This window comes from Panthera tigris, chromosome X (genome assembly GCF_018350195.1).
Source record: "Panthera tigris isolate Pti1 chromosome X, P.tigris_Pti1_mat1.1, whole genome shotgun sequence".
NCBI classification, from domain to species: domain Eukaryota; kingdom Metazoa; phylum Chordata; class Mammalia; order Carnivora; family Felidae; genus Panthera; species Panthera tigris.
Genome location: NC_056677.1, coordinates 53615055 through 53630307, shown reverse-complemented (window position 1 = coordinate 53630307; position 15253 = coordinate 53615055). Strand labels below are relative to the sequence as shown.

The 15253-nt window shown below is 44.2% G+C and overlaps 1 protein-coding gene across 1 annotated transcript; it reads right to left on the bottom strand.

The window, feature by feature from the left end:
* Positions 1-2659: 2659 nt before the first annotated feature.
* LOC122235269 (endogenous retrovirus group S71 member 1 Env polyprotein-like) lies at positions 2660-6903 on the bottom strand. The gene is made up of 3 exons (XM_042973948.1): positions 6743-6903; positions 4924-6642; positions 2660-2747 (listed from the first exon to the last, which is right to left on the bottom strand). The coding sequence occupies exons 1-3, from the start codon at positions 6901-6903 to the stop codon at positions 2660-2662; spliced, it is 1968 nt and encodes a 655-aa protein (XP_042829882.1).
* Between the last annotated feature and the right edge of the window lie 8350 nt (positions 6904-15253).

The window sequence follows — 15253 nt, the reverse complement described above, 5'->3', positions numbered from 1 at the left end:
CTGAGAAGTTGTGGGATTCATAGTATATTTTGAAGACAAAGCTGATTAATTGTGCTGAGGGATTGAATATGTATGAGATGTGAGAAAAAAGAAGAGACAAGGATGATTCCAGTGTTTTTGGCTCCATACGGTTTTTGTAAAAATGAGATAAATTAATCCATGTAAAACACTTAGAACAGTACCTAGCAAGTGCTCAGTGAAGGTTAGTCACTATTATAGTATTATTAGACAAGTTATGGTGGTGTACAGTAGTTTCATATATGCTGCCTAAGGTCATTTTCCAAATAATGAGGAAAAAGCTTGTGGACCCTGAAGTTTCCCTGGTACCTTTGTCTCAGGCTTCCTCCTATCATCCAGGAAGCATTATGGAGTACAAGGTTCTTAATCTGTATAATGGGCATAGTAATCCCTATCTCATAGGACTGGTGTAAGCTACAAAGGGACACATTTTCATGACTTATAAATGTTCTGTAAATGTTCCTTCCTACCTTTTCTTCAAATACAAATTTTGATTATGCTGTCTCCTAGCTGATGTACCATCAAATGTCCTTTCACTTCAGTTCACTTAGGTAAGTGTTGTCAATGGTCTAATATGGCTCCTGGTTCTTATACTCAGTTTGCTAAGTAGGATCAAAAGAGGTAGAGCACTTATGCTGAGAGTACAAAAGTTGGGTGAGCCTGTGAGACTGAACTTGTAGAAAGGCCCCTAATTCTGGCCTTGAAGCATGCTCCATCTTAGCTGGAAGGGACTTGTGATTAAAAAAATAAAAGATAGGAGTGCCTGGCTGGTTCAGTTGGAAGAGCATGTGACTCTTGATTTCAGGGTCATTAGTTTGAGCCCCATGTTGGATGTAGAGACTACTTAAATGAATAAATACATACAAACTTAAAAATAAATGAATAAAAAATAAAAGACAGCATGGTTGTGCCAGGTGGGAGAATGTCCCCAGGCTAAAGTGTCCTTGTTCCCAATTAATATTTCTTCATCTGTGAAACATTTCAACATATGGGGGTCTTTGACAACTGAAGTTCAATATATTCAAAGTCTTCCTGGTCTCTCCCAATTTGTCTTTTTCATCTTAGTCCTCTCATTAATTTGTTTTGTTCCCTCTGCTGTGTATCGGGCTCCTTCAGAGCCCTGCCATTTCCTAGTTGTTTGACATTGGGCAAGTCAGTCTGTGCCTCAGTTTTCTCATCTCTACTTTGTGGCTAGTACTAGGGTATTTACAAGGATTGGGTGAGTTAATATATGCAAAATATTGTGAAGAATTCCTGGCAGATAGCAAATGCTCTCTAAGAATTATTATTAGCTCATAATGCTTATCAATTAGTGGAAGGGAAAGGACAGACATTAAACAAGTAAGCAAATTAATTAAATGATTATAGGTTTAATTCAGTGCCAGTAAGGAAATTAACAGGGTGCAAGGACAAAGGCAAGATGGGCAAGTAAGGCTTATATGAGGAAGTGACACTGTGTCATGAAGACTCAGGTCCTCCCTTGACAGCACAGATTTTAACTTTAACTTCACAATTTCTCCTGCTTCCATTCCCCTTTTTCATCACATAGATCCGACCCTTATTATGCTTTGCTTTGATCCTAGCAGTAATCTCCTAATCAGTGTCTACCACCAGCCAATCTGTTGCCTAACCTGCAGCCACACCCATTTTTTTTTTAAATTCTAGGTTCTAGAATTTCCTTTGAGAACCTACTGTATTCTCCTTGCTTTATGAACATTGGCTCATTCCACATTCACAGTTTCATAAAGAATTATTAGCCTCCACCTGCATATGGGACAACTGAGGCTCAGAGAGGATAAGTCCTCCACTAAAGATCCAACAGCTAGTAGATGTTAGAACCAGAGTTGTAATAGCGATCTGTGGATTCTAGAGTCTGTATTCCTTCCAGATGCCTTCCTAAACTTGTATTTTATCTATTGTGTAACAACTGTAGACCCAAGGAAATAATGATAACATCTAGTTATATAACATTTCCCATGTTTCAGGTGCTATTACATATATTAATTCATTCAATCCTGGAAACAACCTATGAAGAAAGGATTACTATTGTTCCCATTTTTCAGATGAGGATACTGAACCATGGAGGAGTTAAGTAATTTCCCCAAGTTCACACAGCTAGGAGGGAAAGACCTAGGATTCTAACTCAGTTTTCCATCCTTGTAGGCCTGAACCTATAGTAGCAGTCTAAAAGGCCACATTCTTGTCCCAGCTGTAACCAGAGGCCATATTTGGAGTTCACTCAGGACGTATTCAAAGTCACCTCTGAGCCTTTTCAGCCCTTTTTTTTCCACTGAAGGCATTGTAGCCTATGTATTAAGACCTTACCCTGAACCTAGCATACAGCCTCAGCCCACACCACGTGGGGCCCCCCCGGAGTCTGAACATGGCACATTGGTTAGACCCTTCTCCATGCCTTGGCTTAAGCTTCTTTTCCATTTACGCAAATGCAATTTGCTCCTCCACATTTTTTTAGGCCGTCTCAATCTATTGAAGAGCATTTCCCTTCCCTGCACATATTTCTTCTTTTATTTTTCCCTTTTCTCTGCTCCCTTGCTACATTTCCAGCCTGTACCTCACAGTTTGGCCCCTCATTCTGTACTGTGTGCTGTTCTCTGACAGTAGCCAGTCTGTCTTATCTCCCTTATTCCTCTGCAAGTTCTTCAAGGTCAGGGACTAGTAACATTCCAGTACTTCTCCACTGCTGCCTCTGAGATCCCGCAGTGTCATTACTGGAAAAAAAAAAAAAAACTTAGAGTCTAGTACAGCCCATTCTTTGTATAGAGAATCAGGGGCCCAGAGCAGAGAATCGAATTCTCCTTCAATTTGAATTATTTTCCTTTGTTTTATATTTCCTTTCTTCCTGCCCAAATTCCACCAACGCTTCTGAACACAGGAATATAAGAAAAGGGAGAGCCAGAGCTGGGAAGTGGCTTTTCCCTGTGTCTGAAAATCATTAATTTTCTGTCACTAATTTCCCGTATTAAATTTTAGGCCTGCTAACATTCATGTACAGAACTTCAAGGAGCTGAGCTGCATGCTACTGTGCAATAATTACAAGAAAAGAAGTCTGCACACGCCTGTAACCACTTGACCCTCCCTCTGTTCCCACAGACCAGGCAAAACCTAACTCCCTGCCTGTCCACAGCCCCTGGAGCTTTTGGATTCTTTCCATAGGAGTGGCTTGGTCTCTGTTTACCTCTTCTTCTCTGCCTTCCAGCAGCAGTGCCCCTTTCAGGGGTGGGACTTCTTTGCATAGCCACGCCTAGATACTCAAGTAATCTAGTTGCAGCTTTGGGAGCTTCTGGGGGGCTGTGAAGTAGGCATAACATAAAAGAAAAGGAGAATAGATTTAGCTGTTCTTGCTACACGTGGATGTGAAATTAGCCTGAGTGCTTGCAACGGATTTCATCTACTGTGAACGTGGTATGTAAGCTGGGGGCTGTGTGTGTGTGTGTGTGGCGGGGGGGGGGGGGTTAGTGATATGTCTGGCCTGTGCTGAGGTATGTTTGTCCAGGAATTTTGTTGCTGGTTCAAGATCCATCCATCCATAAATTTACAGGGTAAGTCAGGGAACACTCCCTGGCATGGCAAGGCAGCTCAGACCTGTGGGACATAAGGGTGGAAGCTCAGAATGAGGATAGGGTGACCTTACTAAAAGGCTACAGAATCAAAATGTCTGAGAAGACATTCTGGTGGTCTGTTTGTCCATCCATCTGTATTCAGAGAATACTATCTAAGGTGCCAGGGACCTGGGTTAATACCCCAATGGCTTTGGAGGGACAGTTCCCCCCTGTGTAGGGTTTTACTGGACCCATAGGGCTTCTGAAGACATGCCTGGACATGTCCAAACACCCTGAGCACCTGGGATTTAGAGCTTAGTAAAAGAAGGAGGCTGGGAGCTTAGGAGACGAAAGGGAGGGGTTGGATCAGGCATGTTAAGCATCTGGAGGGAAGTCGAGCTGCCAGCTCACCCTCATGGCCCCTTCGCAAGTCAGGGCTTGTGTAAAGAACACTCGGGCTCTATTTGGGGGCTTTCAGTCTGCCCCTTCATCCACCCTACTGGGTTTTACTTGATCCCTCACTTCTAGAAACTGAGCCCAAGGCAGTGATATTTTGATTCTGCCTTACCCCAAACACTGGCCAGGGTTAAAGCAGCTGTGAGAACTAGGGGGCAAGAAGAAACCCACCAGAAACCTCAGAAAGCAGAGACTGCAAAGTCTGGTTTGGACGGGTGTTGGCAGTGTTGGCCAGTGTCATGTCATGTAATGTGGCTAGGCAAGAGAGTATGTGGTGTGTCTTCCTCTCCTATTGTTGCATCCACACGACTCCCAAAACGGAATGCTACGGGCACCAGTGACAGTCACAACAAAGTTTATTACAATGAGAGGCAAAGCCGACCAATTGGGACCAACACTCTTGATAAGAGTGCGGCCTCGAACAGCCGGGGTACAGAGTTTTTATAGCCGAGCACATCGTTTTATCATCACCTGGGAACAGAACAAAGACACAGTTTCCAGATGAGTTAGAAACAGTTGCCTCATGAGATGTTTATTTTAGACTTTCTGCCTCTAAGTTGCAACCAGTGGATCTCCTTGACCCTGCCTCTGATGCTCTTTTCTTTGAACTTTTGTTTCCTTAATTTGTGAAGCCTAATTTACAAGAATATGAGGCATAATTTACAAGAGTAAAGCAAGGCTGTTATCTCTTAACCTTCAGTGTCAACAAAAAGCTGTTATTTTTCAAGCTAAGTGTTAGCCCTACACTACAATATAACCCTTACATTTCCCCCTTTTCTTGTCAATGAATCAATCCCTTGATTCATCATTAGGAACTAAGGGGACATAATTGGACATAATCATCATAATTTTTATTTCACTAACTCGCCTCTTGACATATTGTACTAACCAATTGATAATGCACGGGCCAATAATTAACCCGAGAAGTAACAATAGCAGTGGCCCAGCTACGGCGGTGAGCAGTGATGTGAGCCAGGGGGGCCAAGAGAATAAACTCTGATACCAATTATTGCTGGCCTCCCTGGCACATTCCCTGGTCCTAAGATTATCCCTGACCAAACTGAGAGTGTCTCGGATTACTCCGGAATTGTTCGCATAAAAACAGCACGTTTCTCCGAGGGCCACGCAGAGTCCCCCTTCCTTCATGAAGAGTAAATCAAGCCCTCTTCTGTTTTGTAATACAACCTCGGCTAAAGAGTCTACTTGGTGTTCCAGCTGAGAAATTGAAGTTTCCAAGTAGCCTAGGTCTTGATCTACTTGCTTGCTTACAGTTTTGAAATTTTGGTCCCCCACAATGAGTCCAGCAGTTCCAATAGCTGTGGATCCCACAATTCCCAGTCCCACTAGGAGTGGAATGAGGACTGGTGCTGCTCTTTTTACCCTGGAATGTCCTTCGAATAGACGTAAATGTTCTCTCCCTGCTTCTCCGCTATATAGGTATATTTGTGGGAGAATATGAACTAGGATACAAATCTCTTGGGTGCCGACCCCAAAGTATGCGGCTGTAGTGCAGGGGGTAATTCCTGATGAGCAAGCAAACCAGGCTCCAGTAAGGGCTCGGTATGCTATATTTTGGGTGCTATCAGTATCTGAACTACTTGGAATATACACTTCTGCACAAGAGTTTTTGTAAGGGGGGTTCTGCCAATTATATTCTTGGGACACTATACACCAACGCTGCCCTTGGAGGTCTCTTAGGGTTAAGATTGGTCGTGAACCCCAAGGGCACAATGTCATGCTTGGATTTAGCAATTTCACAACATGCTTTTCTATGTCTTGCCCAATGCCAGCATTTGTAGCCACTCCCACATAATATGGGGGTTTAGGGTTTAAACACAGCCAACAATCTTGTACAATCTCGGTGTGAGATGAATTTAGCCAAGCATACATAGAATCTACTACATCTAGCCAATGCGTCTCAGGGGAGAACGGGTACTGGATATGACCTGTAGTTGGTAACTCTGACTTTGTGGGGGCACCTGATCGCAGGGTAGGTTGGGAAGGGACAGTCGGAAAAAGTGGGGGGTGTAAAATCATGTCCTTGTTTGGCCCTACCAGATTGGGTGGAGTTTTTCTTTTAACCCTTTGTATAGTAAAGAAAATGCCCTTGTCAACTCCTGGAGCATACATCCTGAGACCCAAAGTGTCTCCAGTGTCCCAGGAAGAGGAAAAGATACTGGAACTAGAAACCTTTTTTAAACATATTTTTGTTACGTTACATTTTCCTTGAGTCTTACATTTGGGATCTGGAGTTCTAAGGAGGGTGATTAAGGGGTCATGACCCTGTCCTGCCAGCCAGGGAGCCAGCGTTTCACAACCCCATTTTGCACAATGGTATCGGCCTTCTCCTTCACATCCGACCTTTCCATTTGCTGGGCAACTGTATAACCCTCGTATGTTAGCCAATTTTTGTTCTTGATCCCTGTGTCCACATCCATAGGTAACCATATAGGGGTTTTCGGGGACCAGAGGAGCGAAGCCCTTTGGCTGTTTATAATTAGTAACTAAAGTCCTCCATAAGTCCCCCACCAAGTCGCATAAATCAAACAAAAAACAAGGCACAGTGGAAGAGGTATTAGATGCTATCACCTTTCCCATGACAGTGTCCCTGAGTTCCCATTGGTATGTCCAAAAAGATAGGGGATGCAATTCCGTACAGTCCCCCCACTTATCACCATACAAACCCAGAAAATTATTATTATGCTCACATCAGTCTTAGCTTTAAAGGATCCTCTGGGTGCCTTTGAACCTTCCATTGCTGTTCGTTATCTGGTTCTGTATCAGTGTGGGGTGTTCCCGCCTTCATGCAGTTTTTCTTAACCTGAGAGTGATGAATCCAGGTTCGGACACCATCTACCTTCACGGCCATGGGCATAGTCAGAATCACGGTGTGTGGTCCTTTCCAGCGCGGCTCCAGGGTTTTAGGCTCGTGCCTTTTGACCCAGACTAAGTCTCCTGGTTGAAAGGGGTGGGGAAGAACAGGAGGATGAGCGAAGGTTTCTCTCAAGGGCCTGGTTATTTCCTTTTGTACATGTTGCAGGGCCATGAGTGAAGCCAGCAAATGGTCCTGTTCCAACTGTTCCATTACGTCGTCTCCTAGCCTCGGCAGGATAGATGGAGGTCTGCCAAATAAAATTTCATAAGGGGAAAATCCTTTGATAAATGGAGTACAACACGCTCTCAAAAGGGCAAAAGGCAGGACATCAACCTAATTTTTGCCTGTCTCAAGGGACAATTTGGTTAAGGTCTCTTTTAGGGTCCGATTCATCCTTTCTACTTGACCCGAGCTCTGGGGTCTATGTGTACAATGTGATTTCCAATCTATTCCCAATGCCCGGGCTAGACCCTGGGACACCTGCACTGTGAAGGCCGGGCCATTGTCTGATCCTATGCTCAGAGGCAGCCCGAATCTAGGAATTATTTCATTTAATAATTTCTTAACTGTCGCCTGAGCCATTTCTGATTTACTGGGGAACGCCTTGACCCACCTGGAGAAGGTGTCTACAAAAACAAGCAAGTATTTATATGCGTATTTCCCTGGTTTAATCTCAGTAAAATCTACTTCCCAAAAGCGGCCTGGCTCAATTCCTTTATCTCTTTTAGCTTCTGAAACCTTATTTGCACCCTGATTTACTTGGGCACAACTTACACACCTTTCAATCATCTCTTCAATCTCTTTTCCCAGCCCTTGACCCTGAACTTTCTCCACACTAATTCCGCCATCTTCGTTTTTCCCAGATGAGTCCCTTGGTGGAGCTGACACACCATGCGCCTCCCGAGTGCCGCGGGTAAGAGTATCTTACCTTCAGGATCCTGAAACCACTTTTGTCCCGTCATCTTACTTCCCCCTTTTCTGGAAATCCACTCCAAATCTTTAGGAGTGTAATTGGGTTCTGGTGGAAGCAAAGGCTCTGTCAAGATTGGTAGCTCCAAGGCACTTTCACTTTTAGTTAGGGTAGCTTCTCAGGCTGCTGCATCAGCCAAACAGTTTCCGATTGCCTCTAGGGAGTTGCCTTTTTGATGTCCTGGGCAGTGAATGATTGCCAGCCTTCCAAGTTCCCAGATGGCTGCTAGAAGATCTAGAATTTCAGCTTTATCATTGATAGCCTTGCCTTCTGCTGTGAGGTGACTGCGCTCTTGATAAATGGATCCGTGTACATGCGCGGTTGCAAAAGCACAGCGGCTGTCCGTATAAATGTTAACTGACTTGTTTCTTCCGAACTTTAGGGCTTTTGTTAGTGTGATGAGCTCTGCGTGTTGGGCTGAAGTTCCTGGGGGAAGGGTCTGTTGCCATAAAATTTCATGGTCTGTCGTCACCGCAGCGCTGGCATGCCTTTGACCTTGAAACACAAAACTATTGGGGCGCCTGGGTGGCTCAGTCGGTTGAGCGTCTGACTTCGGCTCAGGTCATGATCTCACAGCTCGTGAGTTTGAGCCCCGCATCAGGCTCTGTGCTGACAGCTCAGAGCCTGGAGCCTGCTTCTGCTTCTGTGTCTCCCTCTCTCTCTGCCCCTAACCCACTCGCATTCTGTCTCTGTCTTTGTCTCTGTCAAAAATAAATAAACATTAAAAAAAAGGAAACACAAAACTACTGCCGTCTTAAAACATGCTGCTATCAGGGTCATGTAAGGGAATGTCCGTAAGATCAGAGCGGAGGGACGAGATTGTTGCCAAGGTTTCTGGGCAAGAGTGCAGAGGGGATTCTGTCCTTTGGGTAGCAAAGTGGCTGGGTTTAAGGTTGTGGGGGCACAAAAACATATTCGGGGCTGGTCGAGTAGCAATGCTTGATATTGAGTAATCCGAGCATTTGACAGCCATCGCTCTGGGGGAGCCCGCAGTAAAGTTTCCACTGCATGGGGCCCTGTGACAGACAATGCTTGCCCCAAGGTTAGTTTGTCTGCATCTTTAACTAGAAGCACAGTGATGGCAATTTGTCGAATACATGGGGGCCATCCGGAAGCAACTGGGTCCAGCTGTTTGGATAAATAAGCCACCGGTCGGCGACTAGGACGCCAAGGTCCTAGGTGCTGAGTCAGAGCTCCCTTGGCTACCCCCCCCTTTTTCAGCCACAAACAAATGGAATGGCTTGGTGGGATCTGGCAAAGCCAAGGCTGGTGGGGTCATGAGAGCATCTCGTAAGGCTTGGAAGGCTTTAGTTTGAGTCTCTCCCCATGTGAAGGACTCTGGAGATCCTTTGAGAGTGGCATATAAAGGGGCTGCCAGTTCAAAAAGCCAGGTATCCATAGCCTGCAGTAGCCTGCTGCCCCAAGGAACTCGCGGACTTGTTTGCGAGTTCTAGGCTGAAGAATATCGAGTATAGCCCGAATTCTTTGTTCACCTAGATAGCGCTTACCTTTTTTAAGGTTGTAACCTAAATAGGTCACTGCAGTATGACAGATCTGTGCTTTTCTGGCTGACACTCGGTACCCCAGTTTTTGTAGAAGACTCAAGAGTTCTTTGGTGGCACTCAGGCATTTCAAATGAGAAGGGGCCACCAACAAGATATCATCAACATATTGCAATAGAGTTACCTGTGGGTTGGAGATCAGAAATGGCTCTAAACCTTGGTGCAGGGCTTCATTAAAAAGAGTAGGAGAATTTTTAAATCCCTGGGAGAGTCGCGTCCAGGTGAGCTGTCCGGCTTTCCCCTCTTCAGGATTAGTCCATTCAAATGCAAATAGTGGCTGGCTTCGTGGGGCCAGTGGGATGGCAAAGAAGGCATCTTTTAAGTCCAGAACTGTATAATACACTTGAGAAGGGGGAAGCAAACTAAGGAGAGTATAAGGGTTGGGTACAGTGGGATGAATGTCCATTACCCTGGCATTTACTGCTCTTAGGTCTTGAACTGGCCGGAAATCGGATGAGTTAGGCTTCCGGACAGGAAGAAGCGGAGTATTCCATGGCGACTTGCATGGGATCAAAATGCCGGAGTCGCACAAACGCTTGATGTGAATAGCGATTCCCCGCCTAGCCTCCCGGGACATGGGATATTGTTTTAGTCTTACCAGAAGCGCGGATGCCTTAAGTTCCACTATTATGGGAGCTTGATGAATTGCCAGCCCAGGTGGATTGGTTTCGGCCCATACTTGGGGGAAATCCGCCTGGAGGCTTTTAAGGAGGGGATTGACTGCATGGACATTTTCATTAGGCACTGGAGTGAGCAGGCCCTCTTCCCCAAGTGGCACAGTCACCATTACTGTTGTTGGGCCATCCTGGCCGACTTTAATATACATACTCCCTTCAGTGAATTTCAAAGAAGCCGTTAGTTTATGCAGTAGGTCTCTACCTAGTAATCCAGGGTAGGGGCATTCAGGCATGATTAGGAAAGAATGTGTAACAGTTTTACGGCCTAAATCTACTTGTCGTTCTGTGGTCCATTTACAAGTCTGGGACCCAGTTGCCCCTTGCATCAGGGTTGCCCCTTGCCTGGTGGGGCCAGGATCTTGTTTTAGAACTGAAAAGGTTGCCCCAGTGTCCACCAAGAAGGTCTTAGTTTGGCCCCCTATATTAACAGTAACCAACGGCTCAGAAGGGGCCACCAAGCCTCGGCCCCATCAGTCGGGATCGACTCCCATCACAGATACCTGGGGTGACCGAGTTTTGCATTGGGCTAAGTTGGGGCAATCCTTTTTCCAGTGTCCCTCTTGTTTGCAATATGCACACTGGCTTTTTCCTAGTGACACTTTAACCCTTTTAACCCTTTTTCTTTTAACCCTTTTTCTTTTGTCCGGACCAGACTTCTTTGGTCGTTCTGGGTCCTCTTCCCTCACGGGCATCCAGGACGGTCGCCACCACCCTACTTAATTTTTTTGTCTGTCTTTCTTCCTGAGAATCCCTATTGTTGAGAACTTTTTGGGCTATTTCAACTAACTCAGATAAATTTTTTCCTTCAAACCCATCTAATTTTTGTAACTTTTTCCGAATGTCTGGGGCTGCCTGTGAGACAAAAGCCAGATTTAATTCCCTTCTATTTTCAGGTGCCTCAGGGTCAATAGGGGTAAAGGTGTGGTACGCCTCCATGAGCCTTTCTAAGAAGGCTGAGGGGCTTTCCTCAGTTCCCTGAATTCCTTCTGTCACCATAAACATGTTTGTGGGCCGGTGGGCGGCCGCTCGGACACCTCCCAATAGAGTCTGGCGAAATAGGGTTAATGATTGCCTACCATGAGGAGTGTTTGGGTCCCAATTCTCAGGATGCGAGGAAGGAAAAACTTCCTTGAGCACAGCAGGATACTCGGTGGGTTGCCCATTTGGCCCCATCACTAATTTCTGGGCCTCGCAATGGATCTTATCTTGCTCCTCAGTGGTGAAGAAAACCTGCAAAAGCTGCTGTCAGTCATCCCAGGTTGGCTGATGGGTCACAAATATAGTTTCAAGAAGAGAAATTAAGGTTTGGGGTTTCTCTGAGAATGAGGAGTTTTGAAGCTTCCAATTTTAAAGGTCGCTAGTGGAGAAGGGTACATAAGTCATAAAGGATTGGACTTCACCCTGCAGGGGTGGCCCTGGATGAAGGGGTAGGGCAGTGGGAGGGGGATGGAAGGGAGTCCCTGACCGGGTATGAGATGAGCTCAAGGTAGTGTCCCGACTCGGGCTTGCCTCCTGATCTGAAGCATCTTGACTTGTATTCTTTGAGCGAGAACTATAGGGCAGCAGGCGGTAAGTTTCTTCTTCTTCCTCTGGTGCAGGTGATAGAGGGGGCAGCCGCTTAGTCCCATCAAGATTCTTATTTTGAGTTCCAGATGGGCTGCCTTTGAGTGGTAAAGCCTGTACTTTAGGGAGGCAAGGGGGACGGGGAAAGGGAAGTTTTAACCAATCTGGAGGTTTTTCGATGAGGGTCCTCCATGCTCCAATATATGGGATTTGGTCTTTGTGCCTAGAAAAGACAATATCATGAACCTTATATACCAATATAATGTCAAAGGTCCCCTTTGGAGGCCATTCCACCTGAAAGCTGGTCCATTCCACCTCGCAGAGAGTTCAAAGGACTGGCTTCTTAACGTGGAGGCCGAAAACTGAGGCAGCTCTCCTATAGTCCTGGAAATGGGGTAGTATGAGACTCAGAGGGGTGGGGGTACTCTGATTTTGACCCATGACAAAGATAGGCAGAACTGACAAGGACGCACAGTCAACAGGAAGAAGACAAGACACGAAGAAAACACAAGTTTGAGATCTCTAGGCCAGTAGGCCGTGGCAGCCACCTGAAAATAGGATCCTTCTTGACAAAAACCAAACCGAATGGGGTCCACTGGCATCCCGGTAGGATCCCTGACTCTGGGTCTATAGCTGCGTCCAGCAGACCCTCCTGAGTCATTCAAATGGCGAAAGAATTCCTTACCTTTCCCAATCCGGAGCTTCCTCCCAGGGGTCGGCGGAGCAATCCGCGGAAAGGGCCCTGTTTCAGACCTTTACATTTCCCGGCGGAACAATCTGAGGAAAGGGCCCTGTTTCAGACCTTTAACTTTCCCGGCCAATGCACCAAATGTTGCATCCACATGACTCCTGAAACAGAATGCTACGGGCACCAGTGACAGTCACAACAAAGTTTATTACAATGAGAGGCAAGGCCGACCAATTGGGACCAACACTCTTGATAAGAGTGCGGCCTTGAACAGCCAGGGTACAGAGTTTTTATAGCCGAGCACATCGTTTTATCATCACCTGGGAACAGAACAAAGAAACAGATTCCAGATGAGTTAGAAACAGTTGCCAGATGAGTTAGAAACAGTTGCCTAATGAGGTGTTTGTTTATTTTAGACTTTCTGCCTCTAAGTTGCAACCAGTGGATCTCCTTGACCCTGCCTCTGATGCTCTTTTCTTTGTTTCCTTAATTGGTGAAGTCTAATTTACAAGAGTATGAGGTGTAATTTACAAGAGTAAAGCAAGGCTGTTATCTCTTAACCTTCAGTGTTAATACAAAGCTGTTATTTTTCAAGCTAAGTGTTAGCCCTACACTACAATTTAACCCTTACACTATCCCCTTTTTCACCTCAATATTCCTTCAATTCAATGTAGCAGTCTCACTGAGCACCTACTTTTTGTCAATACTGTGCAAGATAGATGCCTAAGATGCACTGGGACCTGATAGTTTCATCATAGGTTTAAGAACAAATAAATATGACACAATATAGGCTTTAAAGGTTTAGTCAAAATGTCAAAAGGCTTAGTCAAAGTTTTGACAACTTTGAGGTTGTCAAAGTAAGAATCACGTCAAGTTGAACCAGGGATAATCAGAAAGACATTTTTGATATAGTCACACCTTTTAGGGCTCCAGAAACAGACTACTTGAGTTCAAATCCCATCCCCACTATTTATTAACTTGTGTGACATTGGACAATTAGAATTACTTCCCTCTTCCAGAACTCTGGTTTACTCCAAACTAAAATGGAGATAATAATAGAGCTTACTTCATCAAGTTTATGTGAGTATTAAATTAGATAATCCATGTAAAATATTTATATACACTTATCACAATAGACCAAAATAATCACTCAATAAATGTTAATTATTATTATTATTATTATTATTATTATTTAAGATGTACCATGAAGCACAGATAGGACTTCAACAGGTGGAGATAGAAGGCAAGCAAAGCAGGAAAAGCAACAGGATCAACTGTTTGGAGGCAGGAAAGATCTGGGCATGTGAAAAGAGCATAGGCTGCACTGGATTTTAGGGTACAATCAGGGAAAAGTGGACATTAAGTTTGCCATGGTAGATTGGTGGCAAACTGTGGAAAACTTTTGGATGCTACACTTTTTGTTTGAATTGAAAAACAGTGGAAAGTCATTGTAAATTTCTGAGCTAAAGAAAAAAGTCAAATATACATTATAGGAAGAATAATCTGGTAAATATGAGTCAGCTGGATTGGAATAGGGAAGCATAAAATGTGGATAAATCGGATGTAGAGAGGGGATGAGGCCTTGGGGCTGAGGTGGTAACTTTGGGAATAGAAAGGAGGCAATAAATTTAGCAAGACATCATAAAGTTAAGTTTACACAATTAAAAGTTGATAAATTATGTGAGATTGAAAAAAGGAGGAATGAGAAGAATCAAAATCTCTTAGGACTGGCTTAAAATTTAAAAGGTTATACATCCCATTTCCATCCACTTCTCTGATGGTGCAGTAGAAGGTATATCCACTTTCTGATTTAGACAGCTGTGTTTAAGTCCAGAGTCTACTTATCTGGTGTCTGTGATCCTAAACATATTATTTATCCATAATTCCTAGTCAGGATTGTATTTCTGTAGAGCATTTAGAAGTATGTGTGGGGAGCATGATTTTGTTTTGTATACAAAGACTGAAGTACAAAGAGTTGTTATTCCCACCCACTTAAAATACCTGCTGTAAGCCCAGTAAAAAATGTTGAACTTCTCTGAGCCTCAGTTTTCTACTCTGAAAAACAGGAAGAACAGTACTTACATCATAGTTTTATTGGGATGATTAAAGGAGGTAATCCCTGTAAAGTACTGGCACAGTATCTGACACATAGTAGGTTTTTAGGAATCATAATCTCCTGCCACCACAAGTGACTTCACCTTAAAACATCCTTGTTGGTTTCTGCCTAAACACTTCCAGAGGGGAATGTACTTAATGATCTATGAGAAAGTCCATCCCCTTCATGGAAAGCCTAGACTCTTCAAAAGCTCTTCCTTTTGTTAAGCTTAACTAATTCTCCCTATGGTTTTCACTCAGAGATCCTAGTCATTCTCCCTGGAGCCACTCAGAGCAGTTTGTTTATTCTCTTCCATGACAGTTTTTATAGACCTGAAAGATGGAGACCATATCCTCCTGCATCTTCTGATCCCAGGTCAAACAGCCCATACCTTACCATATCTCACATGGCATGTTTTCAAGTCAAATAGGACTCTGAGGTTTTTAACTATGTAAATTGGGATGATGGTGGTACCTTAAAAGTGGTAAGAAAAACTACATAAGGAATAGGATGGGTGAATGTGACAAGTTCCTTTATAATTTATTAACTCTTACATTCCCACTATGTGCTATATACTTTAAATCCATCATCCCACTGACTCCTCACCCCTACTAGGAAAGGTGTGGGTTTTCTTCTCTTAATTGTACAGGTGGCCAAACAGGCCCAAAGAAAATAAAACTTGCCAGAGGTTGTTTAGTTACTAAGTGTCTGAGCCACAACTGGAAGTAAAATTTGTCTTACTCCAAGATTAGTGGTTATTTTTTTTTTTATTCATTCTTCCTTTTTTTT

Bases quoted from the DNA above. Each gene is read 5' to 3' on its own strand.
- LOC122235269 (XM_042973948.1), bottom strand. From the start codon at position 6,903: ATGGCCGTGAAGGTAGATGGTGTCCGAACCTGGATTCATCACTCTCAG. The intron at 6,643-6,742 runs GTGAGCATAATA...ATGGGAACTCAG, and splicing joins CCTTTAAAGCTAAGACTGAT to GGACACTGTCATGGGAAAGG. The intron at 2,748-4,923 runs GTTAGTACAATA...TTTTTTTTCCAG, and splicing joins GGCCCGTGCATTATCAATTG to TAATGACACTGCGGGATCTC.